The sequence below is a fragment of the Thunnus thynnus genome, chromosome 5 (assembly GCF_963924715.1).
Source record: "Thunnus thynnus chromosome 5, fThuThy2.1, whole genome shotgun sequence".
In the NCBI taxonomy this organism is placed as follows: domain Eukaryota; kingdom Metazoa; phylum Chordata; class Actinopteri; order Scombriformes; family Scombridae; genus Thunnus; species Thunnus thynnus.
The window spans coordinates 22,137,762-22,159,590 of NC_089521.1; the positions used below are offsets into that span (position 1 = coordinate 22,137,762).

At 39.7% G+C, this 21,829-nt stretch overlaps 1 protein-coding gene across 2 annotated transcripts; it reads right to left on the bottom strand.

Annotated features, from left to right (window-relative positions):
* Nucleotides 1-3: 3 nt before the first annotated feature.
* LOC137183237 (1-phosphatidylinositol 4,5-bisphosphate phosphodiesterase zeta-1-like) lies at nt 4-20,995 on the bottom strand. Of its 2 annotated transcripts, XM_067590135.1 has the most exons (12): nt 20,888-20,995; nt 18,722-18,917; nt 16,913-17,114; nt 14,005-14,149; nt 13,527-13,679; nt 11,570-11,755; nt 9,889-10,045; nt 8,689-8,805; nt 7,027-7,199; nt 3,692-3,818; nt 1,315-1,464; nt 4-453 (listed from the first exon to the last, which is right to left on the bottom strand). In XM_067590135.1, the coding sequence occupies exons 2-12, from the start codon at nt 18,909-18,911 to the stop codon at nt 371-373; spliced, it is 1,683 nt and encodes a 560-aa protein (XP_067446236.1). In that variant the 5' UTR covers nt 18,912-18,917; nt 20,888-20,995; the 3' UTR covers nt 4-370. The 2 variants fall into 2 exon arrangements, with proteins under 2 accessions (XP_067446236.1, XP_067446237.1); XM_067590136.1 differs by lacking the exon at nt 11,570-11,755.
* Nucleotides 20,996-21,829: the final 834 nt, after the last annotated feature.

Here is a 21,829-nt window from a genome sequence, read left to right on the forward strand (position 1 = left end):
ATCGAACATTCATCAATTATTAATTCTGCAATAAGAAACTAATAATCATACTCGGATTTCGGATTTCACAGCAGATTTCTCTGCTACTTGAGTTGATTCAAACTGTCAGCAGAGAGTGATTCTTTGTTGGTGTCATTTCAGCCCTGCTTGAACCTTCTGGTCTTTTCCTCTGCAGCACGCAGTGCAGGCAGTAGAAATATGGCACATCTATTTTCTGACAATAAAACTGGTATTTATATCTGAGGAAATGGTGCTTTTGATTTATTTATATATTTTTGTAGTTGTTGTTGTTGCTGCATCAGCCACGCTTCCCTATCTGTTGGTGTGGTGTGCGTGTGTCTGTGCGTGAGTCTGATATGGAGAGCTGTTTTTAGGAATACCAAACAAAGACGAAGAGGGAGGCTGGATCCAGGCTGCATCCGTCTCGAGACCGGAGAGGCACCCAGCGGTAGCCTGGAGGTGGAGAAGGAATGGGGTGTGAAAAACAAATGTATGTATAGCTTCTAAATATATGAGCATCATCAGTGGTGGGAGAAGTACTCGGATCTGTTACTAAGTAAATTAGAAATACCACAGTGTAGAAATACTCTGTTACAAGTAAAAGTCCTTCATTCAAAATTTGACTGAAGTAAAAGTACAAAAGTATCAGGATCAAAATATACTTAAAGCACCAAAAGTAAAAGTAAAGTATGCAGAATGGCCCATTTCAGAATAATAAATATTACTTTATTGTGTTATAATTATTGATGTATTAATGTGTAGTCATTGTTGCTGTTGGTAGAGGAGGAGGTTATTTTAACTACCTTATTTACTGCTGGGCAGTATATAAAGTAGTTATATCCTGATCAATATAGTCTTATCTTAATGTATAATAATACATCCTAATTTATTTGCTGATTATATTTTATATTGTTAATCTCAATCTGCAAAGTAACTAAAGGTATCAAATAAATGTAGTGAAGTAAAAAGTGCAACAATTGCCTCCAAAATGTAGTGGAGTAGAAGTATAAAGTGGCAGAAAATGGAAATACTCAAGTAAAATACAAGTACCTCAAAATTGTACTTAAGTACAGTACTTGAGTAAATCTATTTAGTTACTTTCCACCATTGAGCATCATATAGATATATAGGAGCATTTCCATAAAAACACACAAGCACAGAGCAGAGACCAACCTTCAGTAATGCTGACGAGGTGAATGAAGGGAAATACAGTAATGGTCACACAATGTCACCGGATGTAATTTATCTCTCAGTCTGATCTCCAAACAGGCCCCAGCACCACTCCCTGTTGCTCTCTCTGCCTCTGTGGCTCACCTTTCTTCAGGCTGCTGAAGGGCAGCATGTACTGGCCCACGAAATCACTGCTGAGAAGGCCGGTCTGGTCTCGGACACAAAAGCGGATAAGGCAGAGCTCAGGGACGCTGATGTTGAAGTTCATGTGAGAATCCCAGTGAGGACTCAGAGCTGTAACAGGAAATAGTTCATTAGAATCAGTAAGCATCAATGGGTTTAGTTAAAGGGACTATAGTCGATATTTTTATATTTACAGTACATGACTACTTGTATGTAAAAGGTTCGCCTGTAAAGATGAACCCACAAGGAATTATCCCTTGACTCTGCAGTTCTTCTAATCTCTGTGGAGATTTAAAACTCATTTTTTAACTCATTGTTTTGGTTTCCAGCCCACAACTTAACTGTTTTGATTCACTCTCATCAGCATCATTTTGCCGCAGTAAGCTCCAAACAGACAAACAACAGCTGACAAAGTTAGAAACTGGCTGGTGAACATAGTGCATCGTTAAGCAGCTAAAGGTGTAGATATTTTTCTAAGAAGTTGGTGGAGACCAAAACCAGAGCTAAAAGGAGAGTGAATGTTGGACTTACTTTCCTCTGGTAGATAGACAAATCTGCTCGATCTATAAACTGTTTGCTAACATATTCACCATATCAACTTATAAGATGACAATAAGTCAGTGTTGTGTTCACAGCTTGTTTCTGCCATTCCTAAGTGGCTAAAAAAATGAGTTATTGCAGATGTAAAATAATACACACAGCTGAAACTGCAGACACACTTTCTGCAAAAACAGCTGTATTTAGAAGTGATATTCGAGACAACACTGATGAGGCTGTCATGATTTAACTATCACAGGCTAAGCTCTTCTTTAGCTACAGTCCTCAGAAGGCAAGGGGGGCTTCACAGCAGAGTTACCATCACCAGAGTAAGAGTAAGGTAGCCATGGAGAGGAACTGCTGTGGACAATGTAATCATTAATTTATTCAGCAACATCTTATTGTTAAAAAAATAATCATCAGACCCACAATAGCATCATTATCATGTTGAGAAAACATGACTTGGGTGCAGTTTTGCAATGACAAAGGAGTCAACCACACATAGATAACTAATAAGTCAGTAATAGGTAATTTACTCAAGTTCCTCTGTCACATCCAAGTTTTCTTTTAAATTCTCATTCATTTGTCTTACCTGTGACGTTATCTGTTTCATAGTGTGAAATGATTTTATGATTTATGTTCTTGGTTCTTTGCCTTCCAGGACTCTTACCATCTCACTTTTTCTCCTTCTCTCACTCTTTGTGCAGCAGCAATGCAGTGCTGTATCCAATCAATGTTATCTTTTGGTCTTTAGTTAATTTTTATGTGGCCATTTTTGAAAAAGCAAAAGCAACATATTGTATGTTCTGGGGTGAACACCAGCTGAAATATGAGAAATAAAAAACCTCGACAGCAGAGGGATTAACTTCCACACTTGAAAGTCTAATGACAGTTCCAGGAAGCAGAATTAAGACTAACTAACAGTCATTTTCATATTTATCATTCCCAGCAGTAAAAACTCGTCTTCTCCTCTCTTCTGAACAAACAAATTTGTGTATGTATAAGGATCCACGTGATGCATTATGGCAGTGTAGCACTTCATCGAGTGAGCAGTGACTGTCAGCTCTATGTTTCCAGTCATAGCAATAGTGCATGACTGACTACTCTTCAAAAGAAATCTCACCTTTACATTCTGAAGAAACTCACCAGCACATTTCTCATCAGAAGCCCATCAGCAGTTAATTGGAAAATCCCAATAGCAGTTAACTGGGAAACTTATTTAAAGGGAAGTGCTATAGGTGGTTTCCATGTTACACTATACAGGTAGTAGGCACAAACAGCATTTGTATTTTTATCTGAATTTGTTAAGACTCAAATTGTGTTTTATTTTTATTGCTGTTTATTTTGTATTAAAAATACCAGCCTGATAATCAGACTGAATTGCCATTTCGTTTCACTTAATTTGAATCGTTGAATGAATCAGAGATGTGGGCGACAATTCACAGTTCTGGCACCAGGCTATTTTTTTTTTTCTATGCCTTTTATTGCAGTATTTATGTATTTAAGTCATTATTAGGCATTTTTAATGTCAAATCACAATGTCCAAATTTAGAAAGAACAACCAGTGGGCAAACTTATTCTAGCTGAGGATAAGATATCAGAGATGAATCCAGTCTGAAAAGGAGGCTGTCATTCTTTTTTTTTTTTTTTTTTTTTTTTTTGTAAATTGAAAATCAAACAGTTTTGCATTTCTGAGCTAAATCTGACAAAGCCCAGTGATAAGTCAGTCAGTCAAGCTGTGTTTTAAGATATCCTAACAAGGCCTCCATACTGTACTTACAGTTTGTTCCACGGTACTTACAGTTGTTTTTTACAGTATGTGTGTTTTTTCTGCGGGAGTCAGATGCAATCCCGTGAATCTCCACTCTGACAAAGGGGTCCAGAGCTTTGCCACTCCTGGGGACAGGTAGGTTCGATCCACTGATTACCTGTAGATAGGCACACACAGAAATGCACTATGGATGGTCACACTGAGGGTATATAAGAATGTAATCTATACTGCGGGTAAACAGTAAATATTAGTGGAATGAGAAGAGAAGAGAAGAGAAGAGAAGAAGGGCTGTAATTACACTAGTCTGGAAAGAGACAGGCTTATCTGCAGCCCTCTCACACTGAGCCTTCCCTTTCCCGGCCCTGATCAAAGACAAACCTGCATGTACTTATCACGACATGCCCCGCTTGGCACTGATGGAGCTTTACAGTGTCCGGCCCAAAATTACAGTCTTTTTCCTCTACTGAAGTCATGCTACATTCACAGTTAAAGTGGTCATGCTCTGCTTCTCCATACTTGTAAATGCACACTGTAGATAGCACTTTGGAGTTATCATTTCATTAAGATTTTGCTATTGAAAAACAGACCATTGCTTACAGTTGACAGTTTTTTGAAAGCTCAAGGGAAAATATTGTTTTTCTGAGCAGATGAAAAATTTACTGTTTAAAGTTTGAAAATTCGACCCTGAATGTTACTCATGACTCTTAATTCCTGCAGTTGAGAGTTGAGTCAAGATTGCAGGATTTTCCCTGAAGGGATCAAATAATGGAGTGATGATGTGAATAAATGAAGGTGAGGGTTTTTCCCTAGGCATCTAAAAACACGCACCACATTTATATTTCATGCACTGTGCTGTGTATGTGCGTATTCCATTAGAAGACAATCTCTGTTGTGCTTTTGTTTAACTTGCGAGCATCTATCCTATACATCCTTGAAAACTTTTGTCTTAGCAAGAATGATTTCCTTAATCAGAGCTACAGTAGAGACAAGAACTGTAGCAGAATTACTGTATGAGAGCAACAGATGGCATGATGTGCATTCTTCAACTGCTTACATTTAGTACAATTACTATACTGACTGAACAAGGTCAACTGAGGAAATAATACAACATCCACAATCGAATCAGGTTGAATAAAGGCACATGGACTGGCTTGCGATAAGTTAAATATTCAGTTTAACAAAATGACAAAAAAAACAGCAACAACAGATGTCCCGTCAAGGTGTCACGTCGCCTAGCACGGTACCAGCAGTGAGTCTGGAATGGTAAGCTTCCCTTCCAGTTAGCATGTCTGCACCCACAGCCCCTGCCAAAGGGTCTGAGCCAAAGGAGGCAAGGGGTGCCTCCTGCCTGTGCCCCGCATCATGTGGAGCATTCGTTTCAGGCAGAGGTCTGTACCCGCTATGCATAGTGTGCATGGGTGTTAAACATGCCCAGGCCTCAGTGGTTGACCCCCAGGTCTGTGCACACTGTGCCTCGATGCCCGAGAAAATCCTGGAGAGGAGACTGAAGGTTGTAGTGGCTAAAGTTAATAGCCAGGACCCCTGCATGGCCACCTCAGCCACCAGTGCTAAAGCAAACCCTACTACCAATCAGCCACAAGCCTCTATGAGCTGAGCGGACACAGTGGAGGAGGTTGATTTACTGGACATGCCCCAACTGTTCAAGGGTCGGCCTGGGGGAAGAGAGTGATGATGCAGATGTTGAGGCTTGTTCTGACATCCTTGACCTGGATGAGATAGAGGAAGGGGAGGACGATTCCACCTGTATTTCCCATAGTGAAACACTGCATTAAGTTAGAAAAAGAACGTTGGGGTACTTAGCGTAAGCCCTCGTTCTTTGATAACAGAATGAGGTGTTCCACCAATACTTCCCTCCTTGCATAGCTGAGACAAGAAACCAGCATAGAATGACCCAGTCAGGATGATTGACCTGTCTGTCATAAGACAGACGTGGTGTCATTGGAGCTTCTGTAGTGGTTGAGCTAGAAGCGATATCCCATAATGAAACACCTCACTCTGTTATCAGAGAACTGGGGATTACGTTAAGTAACCCAACGTTTTGAGATATCTGTCTCTGGAGTTTTCTGCTGCCACCCCAATACAATGGAAGTGAATGGAATTTCATTTGTGATGATCATATTGAAAAATTACATTTAACAAATTCATCAGCAACATGTTTTGATGATGCTGTTCCATTTTTAAAATGTAATACTTTAGTGCCGTTATAACATTCATGTCATATCGGAGTTACTGCAGTTACAACTTTTCGATTTATAAATAGCATCATGTCAACCTTCAAGTAGTAATTACGACCATGAAAATGTGATTTTCTTGAAAGTCAAACAGATGCCTCACAGCAGCCAAAGACTGTAGTTAAAGTAGTTAAACCCAGATTTAATAGGTACAATGTACTTTTGTCAATGCACAATATTTTAAACCCCCAACCAACGAAGTTATCATTTAACCTTCCTGAGTTGTCAGATGACTTGAACACTTGCAAGTCCTTGACATTGAAGTCTTGCAGATCCTTCCAATCCATCTGACATGGCGTGAACGTGGCATGTGAGCACTACAAATTCAATTCCATTCACCTCCATTGTACTGCGGTAGAGGCAGTCGACGCCACTAGAGGTAATGTTTGTTTTTGTAATTTGGGTGAACTGACTTTTTACGAAGGATTTTCATTATGATTCATAATGACACTGATTTCAGTAGAGTAACTATGATTGCCTACCTCCTCTACAGTGAATGACAGGATTCCCATGTGATCCCAGGTAGTACCACATATTGTCTTTGCTGTACAAGGCCCCTGATATCTCTTACTCCCACCGTTACATTCTACACATGACAGCAAATTGTTCAATCTCTGTAATTGGGCTGTTAATGTGTCACCGTAGTCCTTGAGGGCACACAAGAGACTTGATGTAACCATGTTCTCTACAGCTTCACCCTTTGTCATGTGGCTTATGGCACATGCTTGACATTACAAGTGTTTCTATTACTGTCCCCCAAGATACTTTAAAAATTAGAAAAAGGGATGATTTATTAATTGGACCTCAGGTCTAATTGCATTAGATCACCCCTCTCTCTCTCCTTTCCGTTTACTTACTGAGGGAGATAATCTAATCAAACAGATACACTCTTGGGGAGTTTTACATCATTGTTTGTTCACAGCATCCGGCAGGAAAGCATTTATCTGGAGGGGAAGAGTTAAGATGAGTTCCACTGCACAATGCCCTAGATTGGAAGGCATAGACACACACATATATGCACACATAGCACACACACAGTCCTGTAACATTACACCTTAATCCATAAATCCACCCACAGTGGATTATTCAGCGTTCAGTGCTCCATAGCTGTACCTTGAGCAGCAGGTGTGTTGGTTTGACATTGTGCTGGCTGCAGCCAGGATCAAAGCTCCGCTGGCTGGACATGAGCACCGCTGGCTTCAGGACATATCCACAGCCACCATTGTCCCGGAAACGGCCATCATTAAGGTCCATAGGCAAGCCCAAGGACTGGAAATTGAGTGCCACTGCAAAACACCACACCACAGAGCAGTGACACACACACAAAAAAAACTTATGTGAACAAAATTGAAAATGCTTAAAGCCTGTTAAAATAGCCTCCACACCTTCCATTTTCTAAGGCTCTTTCTTCATTCTGCAGGAGGGAGCTGTGTTAGACTTGAAATGTTTTTGCAACAATAGCGTACATTGCATCAGGGAAGCATTCAAAATCACTGACTGTGCAATGAGTGTAATTTTTTTTTCTATAGTGCAAAGCTGTGTGTTGGCACGTGTGCTGCATACAGAATTTCTTTAGTATCATCAGTGACTAAACATTCACACTCAAATAGATTGTCAATTAAAGAAAGCAGTGCATATAATCCTGCTGATAGATTTGAATACTGTATATACTTTTTCTGTGCGTGTCACAGCGGCCTGGTGAATATTCTACTGTGATTGATCCATCCAGGCTGCTTTGTATCGCAGTCTCCTGCAACTGTGAAAAGTGCCGATCACCATGTGCACAGCTGCCACCAAAGCACGTAGAGAGTCTGCTCAACAATCAGCAAGGCTCTATGTCAGAATCAGCAGCTGGCTGACTGAGAGATGGAAACGGATGAAGACAAGCGGAGTGACAGGAACACTGAAAGATCAGGGTTGTGACTTTAAGCCCATGGGCAATCACATATTGCCAGATGGCTTGAGGATATAAAGTTTACATATGATTATTTGAAGCATAGCTGAGATTTCTCTTGGTCATTGCAGCTGCTTACAGTATACAGAAGCTGTTACTCTGAGGCACATCTGTGTGATACAGAGTGAAGCCTGATGCTCATGCTTGACTCTAAAGAAATGATAACCACACAGAAAAAAAAGCTATAAGCTCTGACCCAGACAAGAAAAAAAAAACGCATTTAAGGGGGGCAGAGAGGGGGGCTATAAATCGATTTAGAAAAGGTGTGATAAGGTCCGGGAGAGGACTTGCTCCGGGGAAAACACAGATGAGGTGGTCAGGCTGTGGACTGGAATGAAATGTTCTTTTCACTGCTAATCGACAGGACACTTGGCCAGGTTGTTCCCTTTGAAGTTTCACAATCCAAGTTTCAGGACTGCATTTCCCTCAGTCTCAAAAGCTTGTATTGTACTGTGGTTGTTCTGCATGTGTTGAGAAACTGTTAACCCTGTTGAAACTTCTGACACAAAGGAAGTTGTGTTTTCAGAGTTTTAATCTCGACCAAAATAGAAACACAGTTAACTAACTATTAAATAACATAATTTAAATAACACTGTTGGTTCTGTGTGTATGAACCACAGTAATTGGCATTCATCATCCAAGTTTTGAAACTCATTAAAGGTTCTACCCAAGATGTGAAAATCAACATTGTTTGTTGAGATAGTTAATACATTTCAGGTTCCCAGGCCTACATGAATGTACATGCATTTGGGCATGTGTATGAAATTTCACTGCATATCTTATGTGCGCACACAAACTGTGTCATGAGGTCTTTGACTCACCGAGCTGTGAGCCGACGTTCCAAAACTCCTGGGGGTTGTAGTTGGATGAGGATGTCCTTGATCCTGCTGGATAAATCCTGGTAAGGAACTTCTGGTTGTGCTGAACAAAATCCGGACCTGAGAGAGAAAGAGAGCGAGAGAGCGAGAGAGGGGGGAGGCAACACTCAAAGGTCAAATGTCTCGTCTGACACATAATCATTAATGAGACAAAACCTAGATTCAGACTTCACAGATGTCGTCGCTATGATCCTTCAATGTTAATATCAGAATAAGCTCAGTGGCTGCAGCAATGCAGAGAGTAAGTGACAGCATCAAGGGTTATTTACAAGGATATGGTCACTTTCTGATAGCAACAGTTATAACAATGTCATTTTACAATTCATTATCAGTATAATAGATCCTCACGGATATGCTCAGTGATTTGCTTTTATACAAAATTTTTACTTGAAATGGGATCATATGAATAACTTACACAAATGCAAACTCGAATTGTCATTTTAGCTTAATATGAAATGGAAGATTTTTTTAGAGTATACCTGAAATGAGTTGGAAAGGTGGAAACTACAGATTGTGCTCATCAGGTTTTGATGTCTGTATAATTATCTAAATCCCGAATAGACAAAAAACTGGCTCCCTTCTTCAGTCTGTGTGTGATCATAATGTAGCTGCATCATTCTCCCTGTAGGGCTTGACGATGGCAAGAGACAACACGGTTTTTTACACCTCCAGCATAGCTGAGACTGTTTGTGGTCCCTGCCAAACAAGCCAACCAGCTCATAATATAGCTGCATGTCTGGAAAGTGTCATTCCTCCTCAGCAGGAACAGATTTCATTTCTATAAATCACTCCGTGTCTCCAATATACTGCCACACAGCAGCAAGATGACAGTTTAACTGATTATCAGTTGATTCGAACCTCTGTGGGCTCTTTTCACTTCCCTCAACAGTGAGAGTATAAGACACACTTCTGAGCTGGTGCTGTTGTGTTTTACTTCCTAAAAAGTATTCCCCTATGCTGTGTACATCATGTTCAATATGCTTTCCCTTTGAGCTGAATGTGATTATAAAACACATGACCCGCTGGCCTCATCAAAATGATATTTTGTAATATTTGCAAATAATCATACACATTCTTTATTACTTTAAAATCAGGCCTCCCTTCCCTCTTTCCATAAATTCACCTCCATAAATGTCATTTTACCTGAAGCTTTGACTAGCTTGCGAGCTTTCTTCTCTGCCATAGATGTGTTCTCATAGTAGTTCTGATTGTCTTTGGAATGACTGAAGGTGATGAACTTGACAGATGTGGTGTATACAACCAGGTCAGACAGAGCCTCTGCCACCACCACCTTCTTCTTCTGCTCATTATGTTGGGGGGAGGGAGAAAGAAGACACACGAAAAAGCAGCATTCACCAAACTGCAACAAATACTGCAATAAATTCCAGGACCTTACCTTTTTTTGATATGGTTGGCAATTTGCTATTTTTTTATTGTCAACAAATCCCATGTGCAGAGCCAAACCAACAATGAACTCATCCTTCTTACAAGTATTGTGTGTATCCAATGGGGCTGTCATTTTTTATTTGAAATTCAAACTTTCGTTTGAACATGGGGAAAACGTAATATTTGAACTGTAATGACCTGTTTGAATTCAAAATGTACAGTCTATAAGCCCAACACACCATTTGAAGTAGAGGGCATTCTTAAAATCCATTATCAGCTTGACCTATTGGCTGCTCTTTGACCTATAAGCATCTGAAAATCAGCATGTGGAAGTATTTTAGGGGCTACACTGTAGACGTCAAAATTACCAACAAAGATTTGCCAGCTTTGTAAAAAACAGCTGCCTTACTCTAACAACAACATATCTGAGGACTCACCAGCTAGCTTGCCACATGAGGCAGCGGAGGCATCAAACAAGTGTAGCAACATTAACACGCCTTGTCTGACAGCCTACTTCATACACAGTGCAATCTCAAGACACATAATGCAGTTGTATGACACCACACAGGAAAATATGAGGACTATACTGAATGGTAAGACGCTCTCTCTGCCCACTGACAGATGGATGTCACTGGCCATATATATATGCTTATGACAGTCACAGCAAATTGGATCTGAGACACATAACGGTACATGGGTTGAGTTCGAATTAGTTCGAACAAATTGTTTACTAGTTCAAATTCGTTTGAACGTGACTTTTTGAAAAAGTGACAGCCGTTGTATCCAAAGCCTGATATTTCATATTCTTCTGTGCTGTAGACCTCCATTGTTGTCCAAAAACTATTAAAAACACATCAGTGAGCTTCAGTGCTGCGCTAGTTGACATTCTTCACCTCAAAGATTACAGTCACAGTAGTTTGTTTAGAAATGGCTCCAAATTCTACAGAAGTTTTTTGAGAAGTTTACAATGAAATACAAGGTCAAAAAGTTGTGATATGTAGCACAAAAAGGCTCTGTAAACAGAACTGCGTGCCCGTACATGCATAGGTGCATTTGTCTTACATGGAACTATTCTCCGGAGTCTGGAAATGTGATCGCTGTTATTAGTCTTTGGAGCCATTTCTAAACAAACGTCCATGACTGTAATCTTTGGGGTAAAGGAACAGGTCATCCAATGCAACAGTCTGGCTCACTGACGTGTTTTTAATAGTTTTTGGACAAGGAGGTCTACAGCACAGAGGAATATGAAATATCAGACCTTGGATATAACACAATACTTATAAGAAGGACGAGTTCATTGTTGGTTTGACTCTGCACATGAAATTTATTGACAATAAGAAAAATATGGAAAATTGCCAGTCATATCCTTTAAAGTGTACATTTAGTTTTGTTTCTCTATACACTCAGTCTATATCTGTTTGAAATCTAACTGACTTACTTTCTTCTTTGACCCTGTCTGCCTTCTGGGGGACCAGAACTTTGCTTTGGTCTGATGATCTTCGTCCTCCTCATCCTCCTCCTCATCATCACCCTCATCACCACTCTCCTCTAGCCCTGACATGTCCTCTGTCTTAATCTGAGGCCTTAGCTTTTTATTCTTGATGAGGATCTTATACTTCAGGTCCTGGCATCCCCATGCACACACACACACACAATCATAGACGTACATTTACACTACATTCATAAAAACATCACAGAGCTGAATGGGTCAAACAAACTCTAAATTGTCCTTCTTCCTCCATCCTCAAACTTCGAACACATCAAAACACTCCCTTTGCACAAACCACTGCCTGTCTGATTTGCAGGTGTGCTGAATATCTGCTACATTTCAGCAGCCTGGCTCCGAATGTGTGTCAATGTGTTACTCTATAGGACAGATGAGCTGCAGTATGCTAAAAGTAAAAAACACTGTGGTCTGGACTTGAAAGCAGCTTTGTGGTAAGCCACATGTCAGGAAGTCACCATGTCAGTGTCACATACTGTATACACAGGCGAAATATATAAAATAATTACAGATCTGCCAACATTGACAACCTGCAAGAGTCCATAGAGTATGAAAATTATAAGCTTCAGAGCTTCCTTTGGCACTGCACTCATTCAATTTTCACTGCAGTTACACAAAATGATACAGTCTGGAGAGCTAGAATAGACGCTTTGCTCATGTTGATTTAATTTACAATATCATATGAGGTTCTTCAAGAGACTTTTGGTCCATGTTGACAGTAAAAATAGAATAAAGTAGAGTAATAACTTGTTAATGAACTATAATCCTACAATAACACTTGATAATGGAAAAATAGAGACAAGGCTGTGGCTTTGAAGACTCTGTAAACAGAGCAGAATATAAAGTAATGAACAATTCTGAGAGTCACATATTGGTTCCACTTTCATTTTAAATGAAATGTGTAAAGCTGCATGAATGTGACAAGATTCAGTGTTCAAGTTGCTGGGGGTTTAGAGTCACGATAAAACCATTAGCACTGAGGATCCTATGTAGGCCCACCCTCTCTGAATCATAAAGATAAACAAGACTAGGTCAAAACCTAGTATATGGCTTGACATGGCTTTTAATTTAAAACGACGGATACAGGAAGTGGCAACACGTTGTGACACCCAACCAAGGCGAGTGACAAAGTTACATCATTGGCCAATGGTGTAACTTTGTCACTCAATCAGTGACTCATTCAGTCAGGGAGAGACATTCATGTTAATAGGGCTGTTCCCTGTGGTCCAGCCAAAAATTATATGGGGAAGAAAATCTTACGTGCACACTCAGGATAAAACACAACTCATTTTTTGCAGTAAATTCCGAAGCAGTAGAAGTCACAGGCAGCAAAAAAAACTCTGGCGAGACAGCACACATTCATCCACACTTAGAGAGAAGCCCTTCATCCTGCTCGTCATATTCAATAGACTGGAGTGACAACGCCTGCATCTGTCGGGCCAGTCACTCAGTCATGGGTTGAGGCAAATGCTTTCACTGGAGAAGTCAAGTCTCAGACAGGGGCATCTAAATGAACAATCAGCTCAAGTGCCTCAGCACACTTAAAATGATGGACACTTCTCAGGATCAACCACATCCATTAGAATTTGTGAATCTCTGTGAGATTAAAGAGGTTTGCAAATGCAGGAGCCCATCTACCCCTGCATCCCAAAGGAAGAGAGAGGCACAGGAAGCCTCAGAAAGAGACTAATGAGGCCCTCTGTGACAACAAAAAGGTCTCATTTTCTCCTTGTTTTGCTCTGCTATGACAGATGCTAAGGATTTATACATACAAACACTATCATTCCTATGCCTGCACCAGCAGCTCTAACATTAAACACAGATTCTTCCTCTGATTCACAATTTATAATCTGAGCTCAGATGGTCAAACTTTCATGTTGCCAAGTCTTACATTTGGGCTTGGAAGGTCTCCAGTGGTTGGGTGATCCAAGGGGGTTTTCAGCAGCTTGTCTCCCAGGATAGAGATGAGGTACTGGGCCATGACCTCCTGCTGCTCTTGGGAGCAATGGTTTTCCAATGACAAGATCACTGGGTAAGCAGAAACCTGCCAAAAAATAATCGCACCAAAAAAAAAAAAAAAAAAAATCATGATGTAACCCCTATTTCCAACAATTAGCATCAACCTGGATATAATTTTCAGCTCTCTTTGCGGGGCTAAAGTCTCCAGATACATCACAGAGAATGGCCTGAACAGTCTGAATCAAAGACTTGCAGGCAAAACAGTGATATCAGAGATGTTATTAATTAGAGCAAATGCAGCTCAGTAGGGACTCCTGCAACCTACAGAGGCAAAGGGCGAACACTGAGTTGGACACCTGGGGCGCCACTCGAGGGATAAACATGCCATGTAACATACTATTCAGTGTTACCTCGAAGGCATGTTGCTCCACAGTGGTGATGACATCCTTAAAGAGTATCTTGGTGGTCAGGGTGTAGCCATGGTAGACTACAGGCTCCATGTCTGGCCCATCCCAGCAGTCAATCTCCAGACAGCGACAGCCTTTCCTCAAAGCGCTGTGCCACACAAAGACACAAACACATGCATACATACAGACACACATGCACACACACTGAGCTGCGGCAAGGCTATGATAAGCACTTATAATGTTCTGTGAGAAATTAGAAGACGTAAGTGGGTGAAGAGTTGAGGCACAAACTTTTCCTTTCTCACAAATACTCACAAGTCAGGCCATCATAATACCTTCCAAACATGTAACAGCTATTATATCAATACATGTGAATAATGAAAAGCAAGTATTGCAATCTAATAATTAATTTCAACAGCATCTTCTACCTTTGTTGACCTAAATTTAACAACAAGAAAATAGTACTGCTACAGTCTGTGCATTCCTTAAAAGTACAGTCAAGTTTATACAGTACAGCATGTGTCCTGGTGTCATGAGATATTGCTTTCAATTGGTGGTGGACAAAAGTGACATCACTTTCACAGTAGGGTGGGGGCAAATAATTGTTAAGGTCATATATTGTGATGCATTCACTTGCAAAACTGATTCAAAATTATATCTTCCACTTACACCAGAGATTTTAACTCTCAACTGCTCTGCTCTCTCAGAATTCAGCCTTTTTTTCTACCAATATATTACTGTTTTACATTTAACAACATGTGTGTGCTGCTGCTGTGTTTGTTATGCAGCTGGAGCCCATGCATGCTGTTACACATTATTTCATCTCAATAGTCTCAGAAATATCATGATGATTGTCTTGCTCTAGGTTGTACATTGCAGAGTTGATTTGTAACTTCACTTTTATTATGAGCAAAGTATAGTCGTGGTCATATTGTGAGTCACAATCAAGAGCGATAGAGTGGAAGTTATCTGATAGGCTCACTTTTATCCAGATCATATTTTTTATTATTTTATTATGGCTGTAATAATATTATTTTATTTTCTTATTTGTTTTGTGTTTGTTTGGACAGCTACTGTGGGGGAAAGATAACTACAGGGATGTGATGTAAAAAACAAGTAAGATTGAATCATTACAAGGTACTGAATTGGCTTAAGGAAATTCAAGTTCAACATTTTGGGAAATATTTTCTTGTCTGTTTGTTTGTTTGTTTACCTTCTTTGCAAGAATTAGATAAGAAGATCGATACTGCTTTCATGTTACCAATGAAGGCAATGAGTACTGCGCCGCAGAATGCAGTGACTTGTCTAGCTTAGCATAAAGACAAAATTCATAAAAACCTCTAAAGCTCACTAATTAACAATGTGTGTCTTGTTTGTCTAATTAATGCACAAAAAGAAATGTAAATTAAATATAATTGTATAATGTACGTAATTAAATAAATTTGGTGTTTTATTTCTTGGAAACCAAAGACAGTCACTGAGACTTGACATCACATGAAAGTTGTTAGGTACCTCAGACACAAACTGATGCTCACCAGCAGTGCTCCGGGGCAGATGGATAAACTGTTGTCAAGAATTTGAATGAAAAAAATTGTGCTAATTAACAAACAGACAAGAAGAAAAAGGAGAGAGGATGAAGGAAGACAACAGAGAGAACTGCAGTTTCTGGTGAGCTCTGAGTCTCAGCGCGGATGGTGCATATGTTGCTAGCTAGCTAACATTACAGCTAACGGTGGGTACGTTGTTTGAGGTGAATAAACACAAACTGCACAAGCTGCCTAACACTCATGAATAACATGAGGGGAAAATTTGCTTTGCTTTCTGTATAAACAAACCTTTGGAGGTGCTGGTTGGCATATTTTGGAATTTTGAAGAGAGCTAAGCTAGATGTTTCCTCCCGACTCCATGATGTTAAGCTAGGCTAACTGCCAGCTCCATACTTAATGGACAGACATGAGAATAATATCGATATCCACTTATCTAACTCTCAGAAAGCAAAGAATTTATGAAAAATTCCTAAAATGCTCAACTTTTTCTTTATAGCCTATAAGCCACCAGGATACAATTAGCCAAAATTGATTTTTCTTTTTGAAAATGAGCACCATAGATGTGATAGCTATATGTTGGTGCTGTTGATTCTTTCCCAAATAAATCACAGTTAAGTTCTCATTCTCTATTTTTCATTTTTACAAATGTAAAATGTAAAAATGTATTGTTAGGATACCTATTTTTTAACCTGAAACATTTTCAGTTCAGGTTTCAGTGATCTATTAGTCACTGCATCCTTAAATTTCAACATGCCTTGCCAATTCTTTATTTTACAGGATTATAGACTGCTGGTAATCCTGCACTTCTTTCGCAAGCATAAACATTTGGTCCTAGTGGGATTTCTAAAAAGCCACCTTTTACTCCTGCCACTCTCTAAATGATTCTTTAATTATCTAAGTAAACCAGAGCTTCCAGGCCACTGGGTTGGGGGGTTCCTCTCTACCAGCTTGCCAGGGCGATCAGCACTTTCAGGGGGACCATAAATACAGCACTTCTGCTGCCATCAGCCCCTTTTGTAATCACCTCCATTGTCCCTTAAAGGGACCACAGCAATTTCACTGTCTGCCTCAGCACATGAGTGGGTCATTGAAATGAAAGGAGAGCATCCAGATAACAAACGTAGTTCTGGAGGAGAGACTTAAGAGAGAGGGCACTAATGTACTGCACTGAGGGGCATTTTTGACCTGTATCACAGCAAAATAGTGCTTAAATTGGCTCTATCAAATTTTGATCTAATTGAAATATCAGATTAATTAAAGATACAGGTGCTGTATATTATTCACTGATTTATATGCTGATTTCTTTCCTGAAATTGGGGCAGTTTTTTGGTTTTTTTGCATCACCAGAAGAACTACTTCCCTACCAAACATAGGCATCCAGATGGCTTTTGCCTACTAGCTGATCTCCCATCAGGTAGGTGTTGTGTGATGACGAGATGAAATAACTGGTGAGAGGTTGGTCCATGTCTTGGTAAACAGATGTGTGGGCCTGGTCGAACACACAGCAGTCTTTGGACTCCATGTATCTGAGGAAGCCTTCAAATGTCATGCACCTGTTTTCTCTGGCTGGAAGATGAAGAACAAGTAAAGTCACAGTCAAAATCAGAATAAGTTTCTTAAATAAGGGCAAAGAAGTTTAAAAAGAATACTGCCAGCTCAAGCAGAAGTGACTGGTGTTGCCAGATTAAAACAAATCAAATTGTTGGATCTGATCTTTATGTCTTCAAAAGGGTAGGATGACACAGTTCAAACTAGTGAAAAATTGATGAAATGAATGTGATTTCATCTGTAATGAACTTCAGTAAGACATTTTATGTCAAAGCAAAAAAGACATTTTAGTGACAGTTATAGATTTCTGGAAATATGCTTACTTGATTTTTTGCCCAGACTTAGATCAATACCTCTCTCATGTCTGTGTGTCAATCATGGAGCTAGAGCTGGGAGGAGGTTAGCTCCGGGCTCTAGCCAAGCTTCCCCCTTAAGCATGGATTTATTATAGGAACTGGATACTGGACTCAAAGATCCTGCCTTCTCTCGCCTGGTGCATGAGCCAAAAAAATTTTGTAGCTTTGGGTTTGTTTCCACTGTGGTGTTTCTCCTGCTGGCCCCGTCCGCACGTTCCTGCTCAGCCCATAAACTTTACATTGAGATGATAAAAATGTTTTTCTAGGCTCAGGGAAAGTTTTATAAATATAAATCCTTCATGGATTAAAATAAATCATAATACAAAGAGTAATGACCTTGTTTGAGGTTTGAGGTGCTTTTCGGGCCACAGGAGATTTTTGGCTGCAATACCATGAGTGGCCACTGGGGAAAAATTGGCAGCAAACCTGAGGTGGTGGCGCAACAACTTGCCTGGCCAAGCTAGTTGTACTATGCTAAGTTAAACTAATTGCCTCATGGCTCCTGCTCCCTGCTTACTGTAATATACAGACATGAGAGTGAATAAATACATTTACAATGTTGAATTCCTGTAAAAACACTTGAAAAAATGTGAGTACTCTTAGTCTTTGATGTGCATGAAACCACAAAGCTGAATAATCAGTATAAAGGCTACATTGAACTACAGAAAAACGGAAAATTATCTCTTTTTTTTTTAAAGAAAAAGTCAAACGTGAAAGATTGTGTACAAAAAACATAAAGGGTACACTTCGTCTGACTTCCAAATAATATTAATCACTGAGCTTAAAATGTTGTTGCTTGTGCTGCTAAAGTCAGGCTGGACCTCAAGAGCTGCTTTTACATTCAACATTTTGGTTTCACTTCCAGATTCTGGGTCAATTTTGGATAAATCTCCCTAATCTCTGTGCTGAGCTTGGAGAGGACATCAGAGCCTTGACACCAAATATCAACACTGAACTTTCTCTGTATTCATGCTTTGCTTTTTGCAATGGTGTGTGTTAGCTGGAAGTACACTGGGCTCAAGGCAACATATGGTCTTCTTGTCCACTGACATGCTTGACTCTTCATTTCAACACATGCCTCTGGGCTTACAGCAAATCACTCAGCGAGGCACCGCTGGAGCTGAGGCCTTGACTTCTGGTATAACCAAATTAGCATCATTGCTTGACAGAGCTGAGTTTCACTGAGGCCTTAAACAACAGTCTTTTTTTTTACCCATTGTAATGAGCAGCAAGCAGTCTGAGATGGTACACAGCTCTCTCTTTACTCACCTGTCTCCTCAATCTCATATCTGTCAATCAAACTCTCTGCTGTCTCTTCATTTGCTGTGAGCTCCATCTGCTCCTTGTGGAGGAACCTAAGGAGGGCGCAGGCAGGCAAAGTCGTCTTGCCCGAGGCGTAGCATTGGTAGAGTTGCTGGATTTCTGCTCTCCTGGAAGAAGGGGCCTTGCTTTTCTTCATTTTGCCCTGCACACAATCATTTCTAGCCTCTTAACCCCTTGTTGTTGATCTTGGAAAATTATTCTGTATTTTAAGAACCTACCAATGTCTTTGAAATCAATATATGAGGCTACTAGTCATTTAATAAAGCAGAATAAATCATATGTTGAATGTAGGTCAAGTCAAAGCTAATACTTCCGATTATTCTTTACATTTGTCATCTTGTAGATATTTTAAACACTTGTAAGTGTTTCAAAGGCACAGCTCATCAGTAGCTCTCTAAAAATATACAGGAAATGGTGAATAGAAATGTCAACCCAGAGATTTACATGAACTCACTGTTAAAATACTACTTTTTCAAACTCTGCATGAGAGAGAATAAAAAAGAAGTTAGGGTGTTCACTCGGCACAAAGTTTTCCCATCATCTCACACCCCTCCCTCCATCCCCTCTCTGTATCTCTTACTTCCATCAAATACTAAGACAATGTCTGCGTGACTTTTTCATTTTAGTCCCTTTCCTCTCCTTGTCATTCCTCTCAGTCAGTGAGACAAAAGTGTCTGACTTTCTCTGGCTTTGTGTGTCTCTCTCAATCCATACCTTTCATCTCTCTGTTCTCCAGCCCTTCACAGTTCAGACATATGCCTAAGCCAGTGCTGTCACTGGGTACCCTGCAGTGGGCCAGCCTCCTGCTGCATCTGTCGCCTCAGTGTGAGCAACACAAAGCAACCAGCTCTGCTATCATCTTCATTAACCTTTTATGCAGCTGCAGTAACTGTAGCTAAACCCAGAGAGCCATGTAAAATGCTGTATGGTATGTAAAATAGATAACAGCGGGTCACTAGCCATTTTTTCATTTGTCACAAAAGTCACTCTGATGCAAGCCGACCTGATAGGCTCAGAGAGTGGGTGGGCTTTTGTTTCGTTATCAGACCCTTTAATATGCGGTGACACGTGCTTCACCTTGGCAACATAATTTGTCGCTTTTCAATCTCTTATCTTCTTATGCTGACGACACACATCCATCCCAATAACTATGAAGCTAAACACAGAAACTAAAGAATGCATGTCTCAAAATGGTCTACAACTTAACTATGATGAAACAGAAATTCCTTTTATTGGTAAAGATAACATTATTCAAATGTAATTTTCCAGCTTGCCCATAATATTAAGTAAAAACCTTTAAGATTACTTGAGAAATAACTCACCCAGTCCTGTTTTTTCCATCTAAGAAACACTGCAAAAATTAGACCTTTCCTTCAGCCTAAAGATTTGGAAAATGTAAATCTTCTCTATTTAGCTTATCTATAAGGCTTTCAACAACAAAATAAACGTACTGTATATCACATATTACTCCTATTTTAGCTTCTTCCCATTATTTTAATCTTGAAATACAATGCATTACATGGTCAGTCCCCTCTATACTTAAAGGAGTTGCTATGCCGTCTGAACTTCAGAGCGGGGACTTCTGGCTCCCGAGGCTGAAAACTAAAGCTGATGATACTTTTGCTGTCGTTGCTCTTCGACTCCAGAACAGCCATCCACAAAATCTCAGTGAAGCCAAATCAGTGCACATCTTTAAAAAGCATCTTAAAACCCATTTGTTTTCTTTGGCTTTCTCTTGATCTCACATTTTATGTAGGTATACCTAATTCTGCTTGTTTTTATATATTGTCTTCTCTATTAGTTCTCTCTTTCCTTTTTTATTCTGCCAGTAAAATACTTTTTAACTTGTGTTTCAAAAATATAAATAGGCTGCATAAATTAAGTTTGCCTGCTTACATACCCACATAACCCAAGAAAAGTAACTAATCTCACAATAAATGTGGCTACTTCTTTCTACATTAATCTTTCTTACTTGTCACAGCCAGTTAAGCTAGCAGCCCACTGCCATTTAGGAACCAATCAGACAAATAGACAAGTTTCTCTCTGGTGGGATTGAACTAATACCCGTTGAATGCTGAAAACTCAATGAAATCTCATTTAACAACAGCCTACCTCAGATACTGATGGTGTCTTATCCCTTTGTAGTGTAGATATTTAGGAAGTAAACAGGAAACCACTTGGGTACAAAAATACTCAAAATAATCCAGCAGGTTTCTGGGGAGGTACACGTTGCCATAGTGACAAAACATTCTGATTCTATGGGCATGTTGTGTAAATTAACACTGAATGTCATAATTGCACTGAATAGAGCTTTCTCTGAAATATGGCAGAGGAAGATTAAAATTGTTTCTGTCTCCCCTCATCTTTTCAGGCATGAGCTGTGAACTCGGTGCACACAGACAGAATAAAATATGCAAAGAAAGAATTGTTGCCTTCATGTTCCTGCCTGATGAAACCTCTGTCAGGGGTGAGTGTAGAAATTTTTCTATTCATATTTTGAGAAAGTCATTATATTTCAGTGTGATTAGGAGTGTGAACTACAAAACTACAAAAATATACTCCAGTTTAAACCAAGCTATGTCAACACACACTAGTTATTTCCACCACAGAGGTTTTGTTTTCAGTAGATATCTACAAAAGGACTCAGTAGATTCAGTGAAAGTTGGTGCAAAGTTAGGCCATAAGTAAGAGAAGAACTGATTACTTGATGACCCCAGAAAAATCTTTACTTTTAACCATGCTAGAGGTGGGGCTCTTGGGATGGGAATGTCAATCATAAGGTCAGTCTGCCGCTTAGTCCACAGTGAATATCTAGCCCACAGGAAACTGTTTTAATGTGAAATGCTGTCTGTCATGGCTGCCATCAGCTTGTGTCAGTGGTGATAGGCTCCACAGGCCACCCCAGAATGCAACTACTGGGCTGTTAACTGTTTTTCATTTTGGCATAATCAATATAAAAAAAATGTAGATTATTTCTTTGTTTGATTTGTTTGTATTGAAGCAATTTAAATCTTACACACTATTCAAGATCACCAGAGAATGAATCCTAATGAC

Excerpts from the sequence above, each read along its gene's own strand:
- LOC137183237 (XM_067590135.1), bottom strand. The coding sequence starts at position 18,911 with ATGAAGAAAAGCAAGGCCCCTTCTTCCAGGAGAGCAGAAATCCAGCAA. Across the intron at positions 3,819-7,026 it reads CAACACACCTGCTGCTCAAG|GTAATCAGTGGATCGAACCT; the intron begins GTACAGCTATGG and ends GCCTATCTACAG. Across the intron at positions 454-1,314 it reads CTTCAGCAGCCTGAAGAAAG|GCTACCGCTGGGTGCCTCTC; the intron begins GTGAGCCACAGA and ends CTCCACCTCCAG.